We start from the raw sequence: 19,874 nt of genomic DNA, 5'->3' as shown, positions 1-19,874 counted from the left end.
AAAGCTGCTCCACAAATAACTGCCTGCAATACAAAATTCAGCACTCTTAAAAAGAAGTCAACGAAATTGAAACACTCAAGTCACGATGTCCAGTGTCCAACAAAAATTACTAGACATATGTATAAAAGAAAAATGTGATCCATAGTCAGGATAAAAATCAATCATTAAGAAAACATGTAGAGGAAGAAATGAAGCGGGGCAAAGACAGCATGCTGGGAAATACTCAGACAAGATTTAAAAGGTAAGAAAAAGAAAAAGGACCTGACAAGAGTCACTTGAAAGGAATAGTACAAGATGTTAGAAGAATCAAGAGACCATTGAGTCACAGAAGTCATGTAGGGAGAAAGTTTAGAAAAAGAGAGAGTGGTCAACAAGGATATCAAGCAAAATAGAGACTGAAAAGAGTCCACTGGATTTCACAAGAAGGTGCCTTCTAAGCCTGGCCAGAGTAGTTCCAATGGAGAGGTTAGGGTAGAATCCAGATTGCAAAGGGTTTGAGGAGTGAATAAGATGTTTCAAGGCAAGATGGTCTCTGACGCAGGATAGGCAAATAAATGTACATTTTTGTATGTTTGAAAATATTTTAAAAAATATATTCTACAACCTTCTTTAGCAATGTCTCCTTTCTCTTATAGCCACATTTCTTCCTAATACACAGACAACTCCCAAAAAGAATTATGAAATAAAAATTGTTACCAAAAAAGGCATTCAGCAACTTCTGAACCTGAATATTGCTGCCCACGGTACGGTACAATCCCTCTGTCTTGATCCCTAGGGAAAGAAAACCAAGTCAGTTTTATTTATATAACTAGAGCTTTCATCTCCCTCAGGGTAGAGAAAGTAGGTACTTACACAATGGAGTCAGTTCAAACAGGAAAGGGTCTCCCTACTCTCTCCAATCTCTCCAGCCCTCCCCTGCAATAGGGGAACAGTCCTGAAACATCTCTGCAAATTATTCTTTTCATACTTTCATTTGGATTGTACCAAGCCCTTATTAACCTGAACAGAAAAGAACATACTCTATAGTAAATAGAAGAAAATGCTCAGGTGAGTAGCAGCGGATGGCTGAGAATGGTGTTACCATCTCGTCAAGGAACTAGGGTTTAGTTGATAAAGGAGGAAATATGAACCTTCAAATTGCCCCTGAGCAGTGGTATGAAGTAAGAGAGGCCTAGAGTGTGGCAGATATGAAGCAAACAGCCATTTTTTGCATGGAGAAAGATTGAAGCAACTTAAAAAGAGGCCTGGCTCATAAACTACACTTGCCTACATTCAAAATATTCTCAGAGAGAAACAAGAGAGTATCGTCAACCTGGAAGAATGCTGATGCCACATTTGCCTGAATTTAACTTTGCCCCCCCAAAATTTTAAATCAATATGTGTTGTGGCAGAAATTGAACTCTTGTTTATTTAGGATGGAACTATCATAACACTATTTGAAGAGTGCCAGATAGTATTTGAGAATATTTTATAAGCCATTTAAAGCTCTTTATCTTTAAAGGCAGGAAACCACAAATTATCCAAATATGGTTAAATACCACTGATTTGAAATTTGAGGAAATTTTAAACATTGTGTCTAGTACTCAAGGTTTATAAACAGTCTCCTTTCCTAAAACGGGTCCTGACTAATAGATGATATCATTGTTCCTTTAGAAAAATTGCCCAGGAAAAATTCAGAATGACCAGATTTTGCCATTTGCAGCAACGTGGATGGACCTGGAGGGTATTATGCTAAGTGAAATAAATCAGACAAAGACAAATACTGTATAATATCACTTACAGGTAGAATCTAAAAGATAAAATAAAACTGGTGAACATAACAAAAAAGAAACAGACTCACAGATATAGAGAACAAACTAGTGGTTACCAGTGGGGTTGGGGGGAGGGGAGGGGCGAAATAGGGATGGGAATTAAGAGGTACAAACTATTATGTATAAAATAAATAAGCTATAAGAATATGTTGTACAACACAGGGAATATAGCCAATATTTTATAATAGCTATAAATGGAGTATAACCTTTAAAAATTGTGAATCACTATGTTGTATACCTGTAACATATAATATTGTACATCAACTGTACGTCAATAAAACTTAAATAAATAAATAATAAAACTATGTTTAAAAAAAAAGAATGACCAGATTCAAACACTGCTAAGGCTATGGTTCATATCTTACCTTTGGTTTCAATGACATTGATGCACTTCCTAACAAACTTGAACCCCACTTCGTTCAGCTCCACTGTTTCAAGCAAAAAAAGCAGAGTTAGATTCTGCTGTAATAAGCCTCACCTACCAAGCATTCAATGATCTTGCTAAGAGACTGCAGTGAGAGAACTAGGGGTTTGGTTGCTCTTCTTCAATCAGCCTTAGGTGGAAAGATTCCTCATTCAGGGGAGAGGGTGGTTAGAGATTTTACTCTTATAACACAAAATTCTTTTACTTGACCCTCTGCATTATGTCTGCTTTAGGCATGAGCTACATCAAATGTGAAATGTGAGGCTGGAAATGCACACAATTTCTATCATGTGTCTAGAAAAAGAAGGATATAACGTGTTTCTTTATATTACTACTACTATCCCACCCATAAGCTAAGATAAAGTGACTTCCTTAATTCAATCAATAAACACCTTTAAAAAAAATAGGCCTGAATTTCATTCCATACAGAGGTATCCACAAATACACTTGCATCAAATTACATATCATTGATGATAACATTTACTGTGATTAGGACAGCTAACAGTTCATAATATCAGTAGATCAGAAATTTGACTCACTTTCTTCCTGTTTCGTTATAGGGCTGTGATAGATCTACAAAAAAAGAGAGAGAAAGAGCAATGGTTATTGTGAATCACTATAGGTAAGTACAGCAAATACTAAATAGCTTTCCCCAAATAAGCCATCAAAACCATTAGTGACTTTAAGGCTTTAACAAGAAAGAAAGTGGGCTAAACAGAATCATCTTTGCCTAGGGCCCTAGGAACAGTTGGATTAACAATCCCTGAAGATTACACTGGATTTCATACAGTTCACTGCAGTTTTAGCCTACTCATCTTAGACATTTACTTATGTAAAGCTTAGAGAATTTTTCTGATGGAGCAAGAGAGCATGAGAGAAAGAAAGTGATTTTCTCATGGATACCTGGGTAATTGGCATTGATGGTAAAATTTAAATATTCCTAATACCAACCTCCCCACCCAGAGACATTAATGGGTGTTTCCCTGTAGAAAGGCAAGTGCCCATCTGAAAGAGATTCATGCATTCACCAAGATTTCTCTGAGCCATCTTGAAGTATGCACTGTGATAGCTATGTGAGAGACCAAAGAAGAGATCCTTGACTCTTGAAGTCTAATCTTGGCTCTACCTCTACCTCATTATGAAACTTAGGCGTGTCCTTTTCATTCTCTAGACTTCAAAATTCATATCTCTAAAACGATCAGGGTTGGAGTAGATGTTCCTTCAAGTCCTGATCTTCTTTGACACTTTAAGCAAAGGCAAGCATACTATGTATAAGATCAGTGAATTGAGGGGGTTAATAAAGCAGTGACAACATTAGTAATGTGAGGCTGCAGGAAATAAGTCCTCTATATGCCATCTGTATAGTTTGCTTTAACAAGCTCTCCTTTTAAAAGAAAAGTTTCTCCCTATGTGTGTATGCCAATGGATATTTCAGTGAGAGAGGTTTCTGTGCTTGGCCAGCCCCTTTTCACCACTGCTATAAAAAAGGTATTTGTGAAACGTCTCTCATAATCAAGTTGGTAAGGATCCACATGCAGTGGGCCCATGTTCTAACATCATTCTCCACGAAAAGCCATCTGTATCCTTTGATTTTTAAAACCCTAAAGGGAGAGCAATTTCAGGAGAGGGAATTAAAAGTAAAATGCCTTACAATATTGTAAATTAACTATACTTCAATTTTAAAAAGTAAGAAGAAAGAAATATGAACAAAAACAAAAAAAGAATAAAATGCCTTGTGGAGCTTCCTACAATCCTCCTAAAGAAATATCACAGGCATGTAATAGTTAAGCTCCAGGTTTCTGGGAGGGGAGGAAGGGGAGAAAGGCCCTGGCCTATTTTCTGGATGACAGTCCTCACAACACCACTTCTCTCCTGCTACCATCTTGGTTGCTATTAATGCAATCTGGCATCTGGGCACTCCTCTTTAGTCTCCAAGGCACTGAAAACACACAGAAAGAAAGCCCTGTAATATATTTCCCCTCTTAGCAAGTTTTTGCCTTGCATAAAGCAAGAAGATTGGACTGTATCCAAACACTGTTGAATTTCAGTAGGTTTGTACCCAAACTTCAGACCAGTCAGAAGCACCTCAAACTAATACAGTACATTATGGTTGACAAACTAGCTTTCAATTGATTTTTCAAATCAACTCTGTGAGGTAGGTAGAACAGATATTATTAAAGCCATTTTACTTAAGAGAAGAGAACAGTCTCAGAGAGTAAATAATTATCTCAAGGTCACAGAACCATTGAATGGCAGAACCAGATCCAAATCTAAACTTTTGGGATTCCAACACTAGGAAGCTGATGTTATTTCATACGCCACGAGAAGAAACCTACGCAGAAGATACTGAAGAGAGAAAATGCTTTTCAGTGACCTCTGACTGTTCATATTGATCTTTCTATGATAATCACTAGCCTTTAAAAGTATTACTTGTCATCATATGTAACAGTATTCTAAATGGAGTGGTGCATCCTGAGATATAGGATGGCAATACCATCTCCTGCCCTTAAAGAGAACAAGCTGACTTGGGGATGTAAGGGAGGGGCAGCAAAACCATTTTGAATAAAATCTTAATAAATGGCTTGTTCACAACCATGGAAATTATTTTCCATCCTTATATATGAACACATATTAATATTATAAACTGCAAAAAGGCTTAATTTTCTTTCTTAAGAAGATTTTGTGGGCATGGCTGCATAATCTAAGACCAGAGCAGGAAGCTGAGAGACCTGGATTCTAGGCCCATTGTGATGCCTTTCTGAGAGTGATCCTAGAGAAGTCTTTCACCCTCTCTGGAACTCAAGTTGCCTAACTTGTTAAACAAGAAATGTCAACTCAACAATTCCTTCTACCTCTAAAATTTTGAGTATCAAAGATCTATCACCATTTAATTACCCTGGACCCACTGCTACCACTAGAGCGACTCATATACTGGATTATGTTGCTGAGGTTTCCCTAGGATAACTTACAGGTTCTTTCCCATCCATGGCCTCCATCCATAGTCTTCTATTAGCTTCTGAAAGGGCTTGCAGAGTGATGGTTCCTGGCCTAAGGAAAAAAATGACAAGTTGAGAGCAGAAAAGTCACCTGAGAGAATGGAGTCTTGTGATCTAGGGTCCTCCTCAGCCCTGGGAGATATCAGACTGAGCAGGCACAGGCATATAGATTTCCAACTTCTCATAATCTTTTTTACTCAGAAAAACAATGGAACTTAGAGAACAGTAACTTTGGAGACACTGGTGGAGGTGGTATCTTGGTGGCCTCATGCCAGAGTTGGACAAGGAAATAGGAAGGCAGATACTGACACCTCACCATAATACACACTTAAACTGGCCTCACTGTGCTTGAGCCAAACTGAGGCTCGCCCTGCCTCTGTCTCTTGGAAGCCAGCCATTTGGTCTGGGCTCTAGGGTTTCTGAGCATGTTCATTATGGGCACGTTCATCTATCAGGAAAATGGCTTGCTACTTTTACCACCCAGGATGTCCAAGGAGCATTTTAGTTGGAAATAAGTCAACAACATGCACAATGGCTCAGCCACATGGAGGAGGCCTTTTGGCTGATTTAAGCAATCTTATGAATAACAATGACAACTAATAGTTATTGAATGCTCACCAGATGCCAGGTTCTTTTCTAAGTACTTTATAGGTATTAATTCATTTAATCTACACAGGAAGGCTATAAAGCAGGAACTATAGTAATCCCTATTTTATAGAAGGGGAAACTGAGGCACAGAGAGGTTACCTAAGTTCACACAGTGGGTAAATATAGAGCCAGGATTTGAATTTAGGAATTTTGGTCCAGCAGCCATGTTCTTTCTTAACTAATACACCATAAGGCCTCTTCTGCATGGCAGATGACTTCAAATCCAATTTTATTTTATTTACTTGCAGTAACTATAACTACATACACAGAGATACCCCAATTTGGTATACTATGTTCTTTTTAGACCTTCAAAGCCAAACTGGAATTTGGGGATTGGCCACATTATTGCAGGTATAAGGTCTCTTCCATTCTCTGTGTAGTTGTGCCATTATGAGATGCTTGTTACTCTCACTCCTTCTATGTTAAGATGAGACCTCTCTCAGAGTCATGAAATGATAAGAACAATTACAAGAGAGTTCAGTGGAAAAGTCACTGTGCCTCAGTTTCTTTATCCATAAAAATGTTGGAGCAGACAAGCTGTGAGGTCCTTTACAGTTCCGATATCGAGACTCCTGTTCTACCTGTCCTTCTGTCTCTTATTCCATTAAAGTACTCCTTAAAAAAGGAAAGAAAAAAAAAAGAAAAAGCAATTCATTAACTAGAATGAATCGTTCTTTTTTCTGCTCTTTAGCTGTTTGGGCACAATTACACTTTACAGCATTTGCTACTGAACTAGGGATATTAGCTAACATCGTCATCAGTTAATGAAAAGGAATTCTGAATTCTAGGTGTCCTCAGGAGCTTATAAGCATTGTGACCACCTATCGACCCCATGCCAATTTTTTCCTCACAGACTCAAATTATAATATTCAAATAAGACTAAACCCTTAAATAAAAAAAAAAAGCCCCCAAATGATCTTTAAGCCAGAATCAATTGAAAACCAGGACTTGGCTTTGGGCACTGGATTCTTTCAAGTTTACCATTTTCTAAGAAACATCCAACCATTTGGATATAACTTATGGGGCTAGAAAGTCCAGAAATCTTTGTAAAAACAGCTACACAGCTGAATCCTGAAGCCAGAAGGAAGGAGAGCAAGCAAATGGGCAACAAACATAAAAGCACATGCTGTAGACTAGATAAGATGTTAAGCCCATTCTAGACTCAGTTTCCCTACATGGGAAACCAATAAGCTGGTATGTGTCCTCTCTTGACCATACAGAGAAACTGAAAGAATAAATAAATGACTATTCAATAAGCATTTGGAGATTCTTGGGTGCTACCGAAAGTCAAATTCAAAGAAAAATATTGCTAAGAACAAGATGACAAAGTAGAGAGTACAGGCTTTTCCATTATGACTTTAGACAAATCCTTTGCCCACCCTGAGGTCTGAGTCACGCATCTAAAACAAAAAGGCATATACAGCGTATTTGCAGTAGAGTCCAGTGGTTAAGAGTATGACTTGGAAACCAGTATTCCTGGATTTGGATCCTAGCTCTAATATTAAATAACTGTATAACCTAAGTGCTTAACTACTTTCTGTCTCCTTGTCTTTGTGAAATTGGGATAGTAACACCCCCTACTTCATGTGACTGATGAAGACTAAAGGAAAATATACACTTAAAAGGCTGAGAATGGTGCCTGGCACATAGAGGTACTCAGAGAATGTTAGCAGTTGTCGTTGTCATCATCATCGTCACTGTTGTCATTATTACTATTATTATTGCCCTTCAAGTTCTGATGGCCTATGAGCCTATGGCTTCAAATATTGGTAGGAACACTAATAAAAAAGTTATCCTCTATTCTGGAAATAGAAAAAGGGACTCAAAGAGTCCTTTGTTCTATCCCACAGAGAACATGAGTAAAGGTGCCTGATGTCTACTGGGAGGCTTGCCTCTGCCCCTTATATCTGACTGACAAGCAAGGAAAGCAAATGCGGAGGTCACATGACTCAGAAAACTCCACATACACAGAGGTACCTCAGCATCTGTTAATATATTTGACCCTCTATTTCAGAACATATTTATTCTCCTTATAATAGACAATGGAATAAAATTAAAAAGAACGTGGGGTGTGGAGGCCTACAGACCAGGGATTGAGCACAGCCTTGCTACTATGTGACTTTGATTAGGGAAGGCAGTTAAATATATACAAGTCTTAATCTCTTCACTGTTAAATGAGGGAATGTTTTTTAAAGTGCCCAATATTTTGTAATTATGTTCATCAGGGATATTGGCCTGTAGTTTTCTTTCTCTGTGACATCTTTGTCTGGTTTTGGTATCAGGGTGATGGTGGCCTCATAGAATGAGTTTGGGAGTGTTCCTACCTCTGCTATATTTTGGAAGAGTTTGAGAAGGATAGGTGTTAGCTCTTCTCTAAATGTTTAATAGAATTCGCCTGTGAAGCCATCTGGTCCTGGGCTTTTGTTTGTTGGAAGATTTTTAATCACAGTTTCAATTTCAGTGCTTCTGATTGGTCTGTTCATATTTCCTCTTTCGTCCTGGTACAGTCACAGCAGGTTGTGCATTTCTAAGAATTTGTCCATTTCTTCCAGGTTGCCCATTTTATTGGCATAGAGTTGCATGTAGTAATCTCTCATGATCCTTTCTATTTCTGCAGTGTCAGTTGTTACTTCTCCTTTTTCATTTCTAATTCTATTGATTTCAGTCTTCTCCTTTTTCTTCTTGATGAGTCTGGCTAATGCTTTATCAATTTTGTTTATCTTCTCAAAAAAACAGCTTTTAGTTTTATTGATCTTTGCTACCGTTTCCTTCATTTCTTTTTCATTTATTTCTGATCTGATCTTTATGATTTCTTTCCTTCTGCTAACTTTGGGGATTTTTTTTGTTCTTCTTTCTCTAATTGCTTTAGGAGCAAGGTTAGGTTGTTTATTTGAGATGTTTCCGGTTTCTTAAGGTAGGATGTATTGCTATAAACTTCCCTCTTTGAACTGCTTTTGCTGCATCCCATAGGTTTGGGGTCGTCGTGTCTCCGTTGTCATTTGTTTCTAGGTATTTTGCGATTTCCTCTTTGATTTCTTCAGTGATCACTTGGTTATTAAGTAGTGTATTGTTTAGCCTCCATGTGTTTGTATTTTTTACAGATCTTTTCCTGTAATTGATATCTAGTCTGATAGCATTGTGGTCGGAAAAGATACTTGATAGGACTTCAATTTTCTTAAATTTACCAAGGCTTGATTTGTGACCCAAGATATGATCTCTCCTGGAGAATATTCCATGAGCACTTGAGAAAAATGTGTATTCTGTTGTTTTTGGATGGAATGTCCTATAAATATCAATTAAGTCCATCTTGTTTAATGTATCATTTAAAGCTTGTGTTTCCTTATTTATTTTAATTTTGGATGATCTGTCCATTAGTGAAAGTGGGGTGTTAAAGTCCCCTACCATGATTGTGTTACTGTCAATTTCCCCTTTTATGGCTGTTAGTATTTGCCTTATGTATTGAGGTGCTCCTATGTTGGGTTCATAAATATTTACAATTGTTATATCTTCTTCTTGGACTGATCCATTAAAAGGATCAGAAACCATGATCAAGTGGGGTTTATTCCAGGACAGCAAGGATTCTTCAATATACGCAAATCAATCAACGTGATACACCATATTAACAAACTAAAGGAGAAAAACCATATGATCATCTCAATAGATGCAGAAAAAGCTTTTGACAAAATTCAACACCCATTTATGATAAAAAAAAACACTGCAGAAAGTAGGCATAGAAGGAACTTTCATCAACAAAATAAAGGCCATATATGACAAACCCACAGGCAACATCGTCCTCAATGGTGAAAAACTGAAAGCATTTCCACTAAGATCAGGAACAAGACAAGGTTGCCCACTCTCACCACTCTTATTCAACATAGTTTTGGAAGTTTTAGCCACAGCAATCAGAGAAGAAAAAGAAATAAAAGGAATCCAAATGGGAAAAGAAGAAGTAAACTTTTCACTGTTTACAGATGACATAATACAATACGTAGAGAATCCTAAAGATGCTACCAGAAAACTACTAGAGCTAATCAATGAATCTGGCAAAGTAGCAGGATACAACATTAATGCACAGAAATCTCTGGCAATCCTATACACTAATGAAGACAAATCTGAAAGTGAAATTAAGAAAACACTCCCATTTACCATTGCAACAAAAAGAATAAAATATCTAGGAATAAACCTGCCTAAGGAAAAAAAAGACCTGTATGCAGAAAATTATAAGATGCTGATGAAAGATATTAAAGATGATACAAATAGATGGAGAGATATACCATGTTCTTGGATTGGAAGAATCAACATTGTGAAAATGACTCTACTACCCGAAGCAATCTTCTACAGATTCAATGAAATCCCAATCAAACTACCACTGGCATTTTTCACAGAACTGGAACAAAGAATTTCACAATTTGTATGAAAACACAAATAACCCCGAGTAGCCAAAGCAATCTTGAGAAAGAAAAATTGAGATGGAGGAATCAGGCTCCCTGACTTCAGACTATACTACAAAGCTACAGTAATCAAGACAGTATGGTACTTGCACAAAAACAGAAATATAGATCAATGGAACAGGATAGAAAGCCCAGAGATAAACCCCGCACATATGGTCACCTCATGTTTGATAAAGGAAGCAAGAATATACAGTGGAGAAAAGACAGCCTCTTCAATAAGTGGTGCTGGAAACTGGACAGGTACATGTAAAAGTATGAAATTAGAAGACTCCTTAACACCATACACAAAAATAAACTCAAATGGATTAAAGACCTAAATGTAAGGCCATGCACTGTCAAACTCTTAGAGGAAAACATAGGCCGAACCCTCTATGACATAAATTACAGCAAGATCCTTTTTGACCCACCTCCTAGAGAAATGGAAATAAAAACAAACATAAACAAATGGGACCTAATGAAACTTAAAAGCTTTTGCACAGCAAAGGAAATCATAAACCAGACCAAAAGACAGTCCTCAGAATGGGAGAAAATATTTGCAAATGAAGCAGCTGACAAAGGATTAATTTCCAACATTTACAAGCAGCACATGCAGCTCAATAACAAAAATAGAAACAACCCAATCCAAAAATGGGCAGAAGACCTAAATAGACATTTCCCCAAAGAAGATATACAGATTGGCAACAAACACATGAAAGAATGCTCAACATCATTAATCATTAGAGAAATGCAAGTCAAAAGTTCAATTAGATATCATCTCACACCAGTCAGGATGGCCATCATTAAAAAATCTAGAAACAATAAATGCTGGAGAGGGTGTGGAGAAAAGGGACCACTCTTGCACTGCTGGTGGGAATGTGAATTGGTACAGCCACTATGGAGAACAGTATGGAGGTTCCTTAAAAAACTAAAAATAGAACTAGCATACGACCCAGCAATCCCATTACTGGGCATATACCCTGAGCAAACCATAATTCAAAACTTTATGTACCAAAATGTTCATTGTAGGTCTATTTACTATAGCCAGGACATGGAAGCAACCTAAGTGTCCATCACTGGATGAATGTATAAAGACGATGTGGCACATACATACAATGGAATATTACTCAGCCATAAAAAGAAACAAAATTGAGATATTTGTAGTGAGGTGGATGGACCTAGAGTCTGTCATACAGAGTGAGGTAAGTCAGAAAGAGAAAAACAAATACTTTATGCTAACTCATATATATGGAATCTAAGAAAAAAATGGTCATGAAGAACCTACGGGTAAGATGGGAATAAAGACACAGACCTACTATAGAATGGACTTGAGGATATGGGGAGGGGGAAGGGTAAGTTGTGACAAAGTGAGAGAGTGGCATGGACATATATACACTACCAAACATAAAATAGATAGCTACTGGGAAGCAGCCGCATAGCACAGGGAGATCAAGTCGGTGGTTTGTGACCACCTAGAGGGCTGGGTTGGGAGGGTGGGAGGGAGGGAGACGCAAGAGGGAAAAGATATGGGAACATATGTATATGTGTATCTGAATCACTGTGTTATAAAGCAGAAACTAGCACACCATTGTAAAGCAATTATACTCCAATAAAGATGTTAAGAAAAAAAATAAAATAACATTTAAAATAAATAAATAAATGAAAATAAAATGCCCTAGATGTGGCAAGTAAAATCATAGATACATTGAAACTTTAATTCCTGGGTTCTATTCTCAGAATTCCTCAGCATTTTTGGTTAGGGAAAAACACATTTAAAAATGAATACCAAATTCAGTATCTAACATGAGCTATACACAGGAATAGATGCAAGATATATAAAGATGAGTTGGTTTTAGTCCGTAACCTTAGTGCCAAACTGTTTGCAAATGCTTTGAGTCTATGGCAATATTACTTGCAAGTGGGTGGCAAATTTAAGCTGAAAAGTGAAACAGAATGGAACTAGACACAGAAAATTTTTATTTCGTTTATGTACATTGATGCTGCAGAGCCAAAGACACTAAATGTTCATGAAAAGAAGACAGTCAACAGTCACTTTCCCCTTCCTACTGGGCCTGAAGCTGTGGGGGAAATGAGTGACAGCCTTTTGGTTATCAGTAACAATGTTTACAATTACAGCCATCTTTGATTGAGACCATCCATTCTTTTTTTTTTTTTTTTTTTTTGGCTGTGTTGGGTCTTTGTTGCTGCGCGTGGGCTTTCTCTAGTTGCAGTGAGCGGGGGCTATGCTTTGTTGCAGTGCGTGGGCTTCTCATTGTGGTGGCTTCTATTGTTGTGGAACAGGGGCTCTAGGAACACGGGCTTCAGTAGCTGTGGTACGCAGGTTGAGGAGCTGTAGCACACGGGCTTAGTTGTTCCGTGGCATGTGGGCTTTTCCTGGACCGGGGCTTGAACCCGTGTCCCCTGCATTGGCAGGTAGATTCTTAACCACTGTGCCACCAGGGAAGTCCAGGACCATCCATGCTTAACAAAGAATGCATATAGATTCACAAACAGAATTTTTTTTAACATCTTTATTGGAGTATAGTTGCTTTACAATGTTGTGTTAGTTTCTGCTGTGTAACAAAGTGAATCTGATATACGTATACATATATCCCCATATCCCCTCCCTCTTGCGTCTCCCTCCCACCCTCCCTATCCCACCCCTCTAGGTGGTCACAAAGCACTGAGCTGATCTCCCTGTGCTATATGGCTGCTTCCCACTAGCTATCTATTTTACATTTGGTAGTGTATATATGTCCATGCCACTCTCTCAACTTCTCCCCAGCTTACCCTTCCACAAACAGAAATTTAAAATGGGGAAATGGACTAATAGTTACTTATTCCCAGACAAAAAAAATGCCTTATTTTCTTAATCTGATCTGTATGACTCCAGTCACTAATAGTTTTGTTCATATGATATTGTAATTCAACCTTCAAGTTCCTTTCTAGCAATCTGATCATTTTGTTAAATTCTACTGTATTACTTAGTGCCTAATACATGGAAATAATGGACTGAAATAAAACCAACACATTTACTCACTGAATTTTGGATCAACCTCCCAACTACATAACATGCCTTTTTCCAAAGTAACTCCAAATATTCTCATTTTAAAATTTAACAGTTAAATTTCCCTCTGATAAAATTGCCCAGGTTGAAAAAACAAAAAAGAGGGCACTGGAGAGAAACAAATGCAACAAAGTCCAAAGTTTGCAAGCTTTTGCTGAAACCAGAAAGTTGATAATCAAACTATTTCCACTTTACATAAATATCTGCAAAGTAGGAAAATCTGTATCATATTTGTACCAAATGGGGAAAAAAGACTCCCCAATACCACTACCACCCTCCATCCAATCTACCTCCTCTTAAATATGTGTTCCAATTCATTTGTTCTTGTATATTAAGAAATAAAAAAGAATGAGTTTTGTTACCCTGTCCTTTTGTAGCATCACCAAATGTTGACCTTTTGCATATATAATAGCAAATTAAATCCTAGGAGTAACTTCTGCCTAAAGCAAGTGAGGCAAAGCTGACTGAACCTTGAATAGAGAGAACTAGCTCTGGGCCAGCTCTAACAGGGATCCCTGAAAGGGCAGCCAGAAGAGCCAAGACAATGATGTCATGAATAATTTTGCTCATTTTTATCAACGAGAGATGACAGAGGAAAATAAAATACCTACCCAGGCTCAGCATCTGGCACATGGGGACATTGTCAATTCATATCAGCACAGCTTACCTTTCATTAGTTTCTATATCAAAACAGAATCTCTTGTCGATAGACTCCGTCTTCCTTCTCACGCAGTACTTCAGGGTTAAGTCCAAGGGTCCCTGATATAAGAAAAGGATTAATAGCCAGCTTGAAAAAAAATACATAGAAGCTTCTTCTGCCTACTGCAGCGTTCTCAGTGTCACTTGGAAGGCATCTCTCAGGGCAGCGGGAACAATGTTTAGCCTCACTGAGAAGCTTGTCCCCTCAAATGGTAGTTGCAGCAAGGTGGCAGATGGTTTCTCTCTGCTCCAAAAATCAATGGCTGAGTTCAGGAGAAAATGCTCAGGATAAGCCCTTGCTCTTTTCCAAGCATGATATATTAAATAGGAAACTCATTATACAACATGTAAAGGGGAATTCAGGAGAAATGCACTGCCCAAAGTGTACAAAATAAAATTTCGTGAGGCTTCTAGGTAGGGAGTTTGCAATGAGTAAGTGGCTTTCTGCATCTTCCTTGCATTAAAGTGGCAGATAGAAGAGGGGAAGAAAAATATTTTTGGTTCCCCACTTCCAGAGTCTTTAAGATGATGGGAATTACAAAAGCAATATCTCCAAAGATAGGGCAGGAGTAGGGAAAATAGGCATATTTGTGTAATAGTCAAGGTGGCATTTGGTATTTCATATGTGCAGGATAGTGTGGCCCATCTGTCTTGTGGTCATGTAACAAGGCCATAGAAATCCACTGTGTCCACAGATTAAAATTCCCCAAATCCCAACATAGTTCAGTTCCCTTCTATTATCTCAACAGAGACAGTGGGGTATAGGAAAGAGAAGTAATGTTTATGGATCACCTACTATGTGCCACATATTATGCTAGGTATTTTTAAACCACTTTTCTTCAATAACAACATTCAGAGGGAAGTGAACCGCAGAGAGGTAAAATGGCTTACCCGAAGTCACCCAAGTCGATATAGCAGAAATAGCAATAAACTAAGAAGTTTAAAACCTTGGGTCTTGTCTCAGTTATGCAATTTACTAGCTATGTGGCCCAGAGTAAATATTCTTCCTCTCTGAATATAAACTTCACAACCTATTAAATAGGAATAATACTACCCACCTTGCTGTCTCGAATTCAGAAATACTGCCTAAGCACTATACCATCCAAACTGGTCCATAAAGCTGATCATCCAGTACTTCCCTCTCATTGTCACACTCAAGCCCTTTGCAGGTCTATCCTTTTACCTGTTCCTGCACTATAGAAACAAAACTCTATATTTACCTTTCAATCTGCCTTCCCAACCCCAACACTTAGGATATCAAGCACTGTTAGCCTTGCAAGATGAGAGTAATTAACAGTATCGTGTACTCACCCTCCTTCTTTAAACTCTCAACTCCTTCAGATTTGGTGAGGTGATGTCAAAGCTTGGGGGACAACACCCTGCCCCCCACTCCAGGTTCACCTCCAGACACCGTCATCTAGTTTATGTCCCATCAGTGCAAAAGTACTCTTATTTCACACATGTATCATGCTCTTTCATGACTCCAACTTTGCATATACTGTTTCCTCCACCCAAATTGACTTTATCTATATTCTTTGACTGGCTAAACTCTTAACTTGTTCTGCAACTTGTAGTTCAGCTTTCATTTCCTCAAAAATCCTTCCCCAATACCATATACTGTCTGCTATGTGTTTTCTGCATTGTATTAAAGCTTTTTTTTTTTTTTCATGTCTGATTTCCCCACTTGACTGAGATCTCCTCAAGGATGTGGGCAGTGTCTTATTTATCTTTATATCTCTAGTACCTAGTAAAGAGTTAGTGCTCAATAAATATAAACTACATTATCATCCTTGCCATTTTTTCTGAGAAAAATGATACTGAGCAACATTAAGTAATTTACTCAAGATCACAATTTACTAGGCCACAGAACTAGGACTTAAGACTAGTTCTTGAGACAAGAGTGTCCAAGAGGTGGAGTAGGATGACCCTTAGCTCACTTCCTCCCATGTGCACACCAATATTACAACTATTTACGGAGCGATGATCAATGATGAGAATCACCTGAAGACTAGCAGAAAAGATCTTCTACAGCTAAAGGTATAAGGAAGGAACCACAACTAGACAAGTAGGAGGGGCACAGACATGGTATAGTCAAGGCGCACACCCCTGGGTACATGATCCACAAACAGGAAGATAATTACAATCGCAGAGTTTATCCCTAAGGGGCAAGGGATAACCTGACCCCCATATGGGATTCCTAGTCAGGGGGTCCTGACCTGGGAAGACAAGGCCTCAGAACATCTGGCTTTGAAAGCCAGGGCTTCCTTTCAGGAGGGCCAGAGGGCTATAGGAAATAGACACTCTATTCTTATAGGGTGCACACAAAATCTCACCTGCTCTGAGAACCAGGACAAAAGCAGTAATTTGAAAGGGGCCTGGGTCAAATCAACCTGCTGGTATTAGAGACCCTCCCAGAGAGACAGGAGACAACTGGAACTCACCCTAGGGACATAGACACTGGTGGCAGCCATTTTGAGGAGCACCATTTTGGAGTTCCCCTTGTAGCTTATTAATGTCAGACCTGGCCCCACCCACCAGCTAGTTGGAAAAAGTCCTAGGACATGCTAGTCCAGCCACAGAGGGAAACAGCCCCATCCACCATCAGGCTAGCAGCAGCAATAGGTCCCCCTGGACTACCCAGCCATTCCAGGACCCAGTGTCATCGAACAGAGAGCACAGGGCTCAGCCCTGCTCACCAGTAAGTGGGCAAAAGCTCCAGGCACTGGCCTTACTCTGGAGCAGGCAGGCAACAGCCCCAGGATACAATGGGCTCCAACACTGCCCAGCTGTGTGCTGAAACCAGCTTTGAGACATACTGTGCCCCACAGCCAGCTTACCCAGGATCCAGCCCCACCAAACAGCAGGCTGACACCAGTCCTTAGACCCCTGCTTGACCCAGCAGCAGCTTGACACCTGCTCTGGGACCCTTCCTTTGGGCTTCACAAGAAGCCAACCAGTGACCTGGCCAAGCCCACCAGTGGGTAAGGACCAGGACACAGCCTAAACTACCATGGGGAAATAACCAGTTCCAGGACTCCCTGGGCCCCACAGCCAACTGCAATGGAATGCAGACCAGCCCACCAGCAGGTGGTAGCTTCAGCAGTAGGCAGGGCCTGGCAACCAACCACGGGGGGTTGCCCACCAGTTTGCCCATAATAGTAGGCCCCACCAAAAGAGGGGCCTCTTTTTATATATAAGACATTCTATTCAAAAGCTAGCTGCAGAATATACATTCTTTTCAAGTGCACATAACACTCTCCAGGATAGATCACAAGCTAGGATGCAAAACAAGTGTCGGTAAATTTAAGGAGATAGAAATCATATCAAGTATCTTTTCTAACCACAACACTATGACTAGAAATCAACTACAAGAAAAAAACTGCAAAAAAACCTATAAACATGTAGAGGATAAACACTGTGTTACCAAACAACCAAAGGATCACTGAAGAAATCAAAGAGGAAATCAAAAATACTTGGAGACAAATGAAAATGAAAACAAAACAATCCAAAATTTGTGGAATGCAACAAAAGCAATTCTAAAAGTGAATGTTACACCAATACAAGCCTATCTCAGGAAACAAGAAAAATCTCAAATAAACAACGTGACCTTACACATAAAGTAACTAGAAGAACAAACAAAAGCCAGTGTCACTACAAGAAAAGAAATCATAAGATCAGAGCAGAAATAAATGAAATAGAGACTAAAAAACAAAAAATAGAAAAGATAGATTAAATTAAGAGATGGTTGAAAACATAAACAAAATTGATAAATCTTTACCCAGAGTCATTGAGAAAAAAGAGAGAGGGCCCAAATCAATAAAATCAGAAATAAAAAAGAAGTTACAACCAACAACACAGAAATACCAAGGATCATAAGCGATTACTATGATCAATCAAACACCAATAAAATGGACAACCTAAGAGAAATTCCTAGAGATAAATGTACAACCTTCCAAAGCTGAATCAAGAAGAAATAGAAAATACAAACAGACCAATTACCAGTAATGAAACTGAATGAGTAATTAAAAGAAATACTCCCAACACACAAAAGTACAGAACCAGATGGCTTCACAGGTGAATTCTACCAAACATTTAAAGAAGACTAACACCTATTCCTCTCAAACTATTTCAAAAAATTATAGTGGCAATACACTTCTGAATTTATTCTGTGAGGCCTGCATCACCTTGATATCAAAATCAGACAAAGACACCACAAAAACAGAAAATTACAGGCCAATATCACTGATGAACATACATGAAAAAAATCCTCAACAAAACTTTAGGAAAGCCAATTCAACAGTACATTAAAAGGATCATATACCATAATCAACTGGGAGTTACCCCAGGGATGCAAGGATGGTTCAATATCCACAAATCAATGTGATACACCACTTAATAAACTGAAGACTAAAAAATCATATGATCATCTCAAGAGATGCAGAAAGAGCTTTTGACAAAATGCAACATCCATTATGATAAAAAAAATTCTTAACAAAACTGATATACAGGGAACATGCCTCAACGTAATAAAGGTCAAATATGATGAGCCCACAGCTAACATCATAGTCAATGGTGAAAAGCTGAAAGCATTTCCTCTACGACCAGAAACAAAACAAGGATACCCACTCTTACCAGTTTTAATGAACATAGTATTGGCATTGCAGGCCACAGCAATCAGACAAGGAAAAAAGAAAACAAATCCTAATTGGAAAGGAAGAAGTAAAAGTGTCAATGTTTGCAGATGACATGATACCACATATACAAAATCCTAAAGATGCTACCAAAAAAACTATTAGAACTCATTGAAGAATTCAGTAAAGTTGCAGGATACAAAATTAATATACAGAAATCTGTGGCATTTGTACACACTGACAACAAACTATCAGAAAGAGAAATTAATAAAATAATCCCGTTTATAATCTCATAAAAAAATAAAATACCTAGGAATAATCTAAGGAGGTAAAATGCCTGTACTCAGAAAACTATAAGATGCTAATGAAAGAAACTGAAGATGATACAAACAAATGTAAAGATACTCCATGCTTGTGGATTAGAAGAATTAATATTGTTAAAATGACCGTACTACCCAAGGTAATCTACAGATTCTATGTAATCACTATAAAACTAGCAATGGCATTTTTCACAGAACTAGAACACGTAATTCTAATATCTGTATGTAAATGCATAAACCCTGAGTAGCCAAAACAATCTTGAGAAGGATGAACAAAGCTGAAGTTAACATGCTCCCTGATTTCAAACTATACTACAAAGATACAGTAATCAAAACATTATTGTTCTGGCACAAAAACAGACACATAAATCAATGCAACAGAACAGAGAGACCAATAATGAACCCACACTTATGTAGTCCATTAATCTATGACAAAGGATGCAAGACTATACAATGGGGAAAAGACAGTCTCTTCAATAAATGATGTTGGGAAACTAGACAGCTACATGCAAAAGAATCAAACTGGACTACTTTCTCACATCATATACAAAAATAAACTCAAAATGAATTAAAGACTTAAGTGTAGGATTTGAAAGCATAAAACTCCTAGAAGAAAACATAGGCAGTTCTCTCTGTGACATCAGGCTTAGCAATATTTTATTGGATCTGTCTTCTCAGGCAAGGGCAACAACAGCAAAAATAAACAAATGGGATTTCTTCAACCTAAAAAGCTTTTGCACAGCGAAGGAAACTATAAACAAAATGAAAAGGCCACCTACTGAATGGGAGACAATATTTGTAAATGATATATCTGATACAGGGTTAATATCCAAAATATACAGAGAACTCAT

The 19,874-nt window shown here is 38.2% G+C and overlaps 1 protein-coding gene across 1 annotated transcript in view; it reads right to left on the bottom strand.

Annotated features, from left to right (window-relative positions):
* OPHN1 (oligophrenin 1) overlaps nucleotides 1-19,874 on the bottom strand; it is a 611,865-nt gene that overhangs the window by 239,637 nt on the left and 352,354 nt on the right. Inside the window, exons 11-15 of the mRNA XM_060138347.1 lie at nucleotides 14,041-14,132; nucleotides 5,205-5,283; nucleotides 2,775-2,808; nucleotides 2,177-2,239; nucleotides 697-771 (exon numbers count right to left, since the gene is read on the bottom strand). Coding sequence (XP_059994330.1) covers nucleotides 697-771; nucleotides 2,177-2,239; nucleotides 2,775-2,808; nucleotides 5,205-5,283; nucleotides 14,041-14,132 — 343 coding nt within the window. The remainder of the gene's footprint in view (nucleotides 1-696; nucleotides 772-2,176; nucleotides 2,240-2,774; nucleotides 2,809-5,204; nucleotides 5,284-14,040; nucleotides 14,133-19,874) is intronic.

This window comes from Lagenorhynchus albirostris, chromosome X, assembly GCF_949774975.1.
Source record: "Lagenorhynchus albirostris chromosome X, mLagAlb1.1, whole genome shotgun sequence".
Classification (NCBI taxonomy): domain Eukaryota; kingdom Metazoa; phylum Chordata; class Mammalia; order Artiodactyla; family Delphinidae; genus Lagenorhynchus; species Lagenorhynchus albirostris.
The sequence above is the reverse complement of the archived record's forward strand: the minus strand, read 5'-3'. Positions and strand labels throughout refer to the sequence as shown.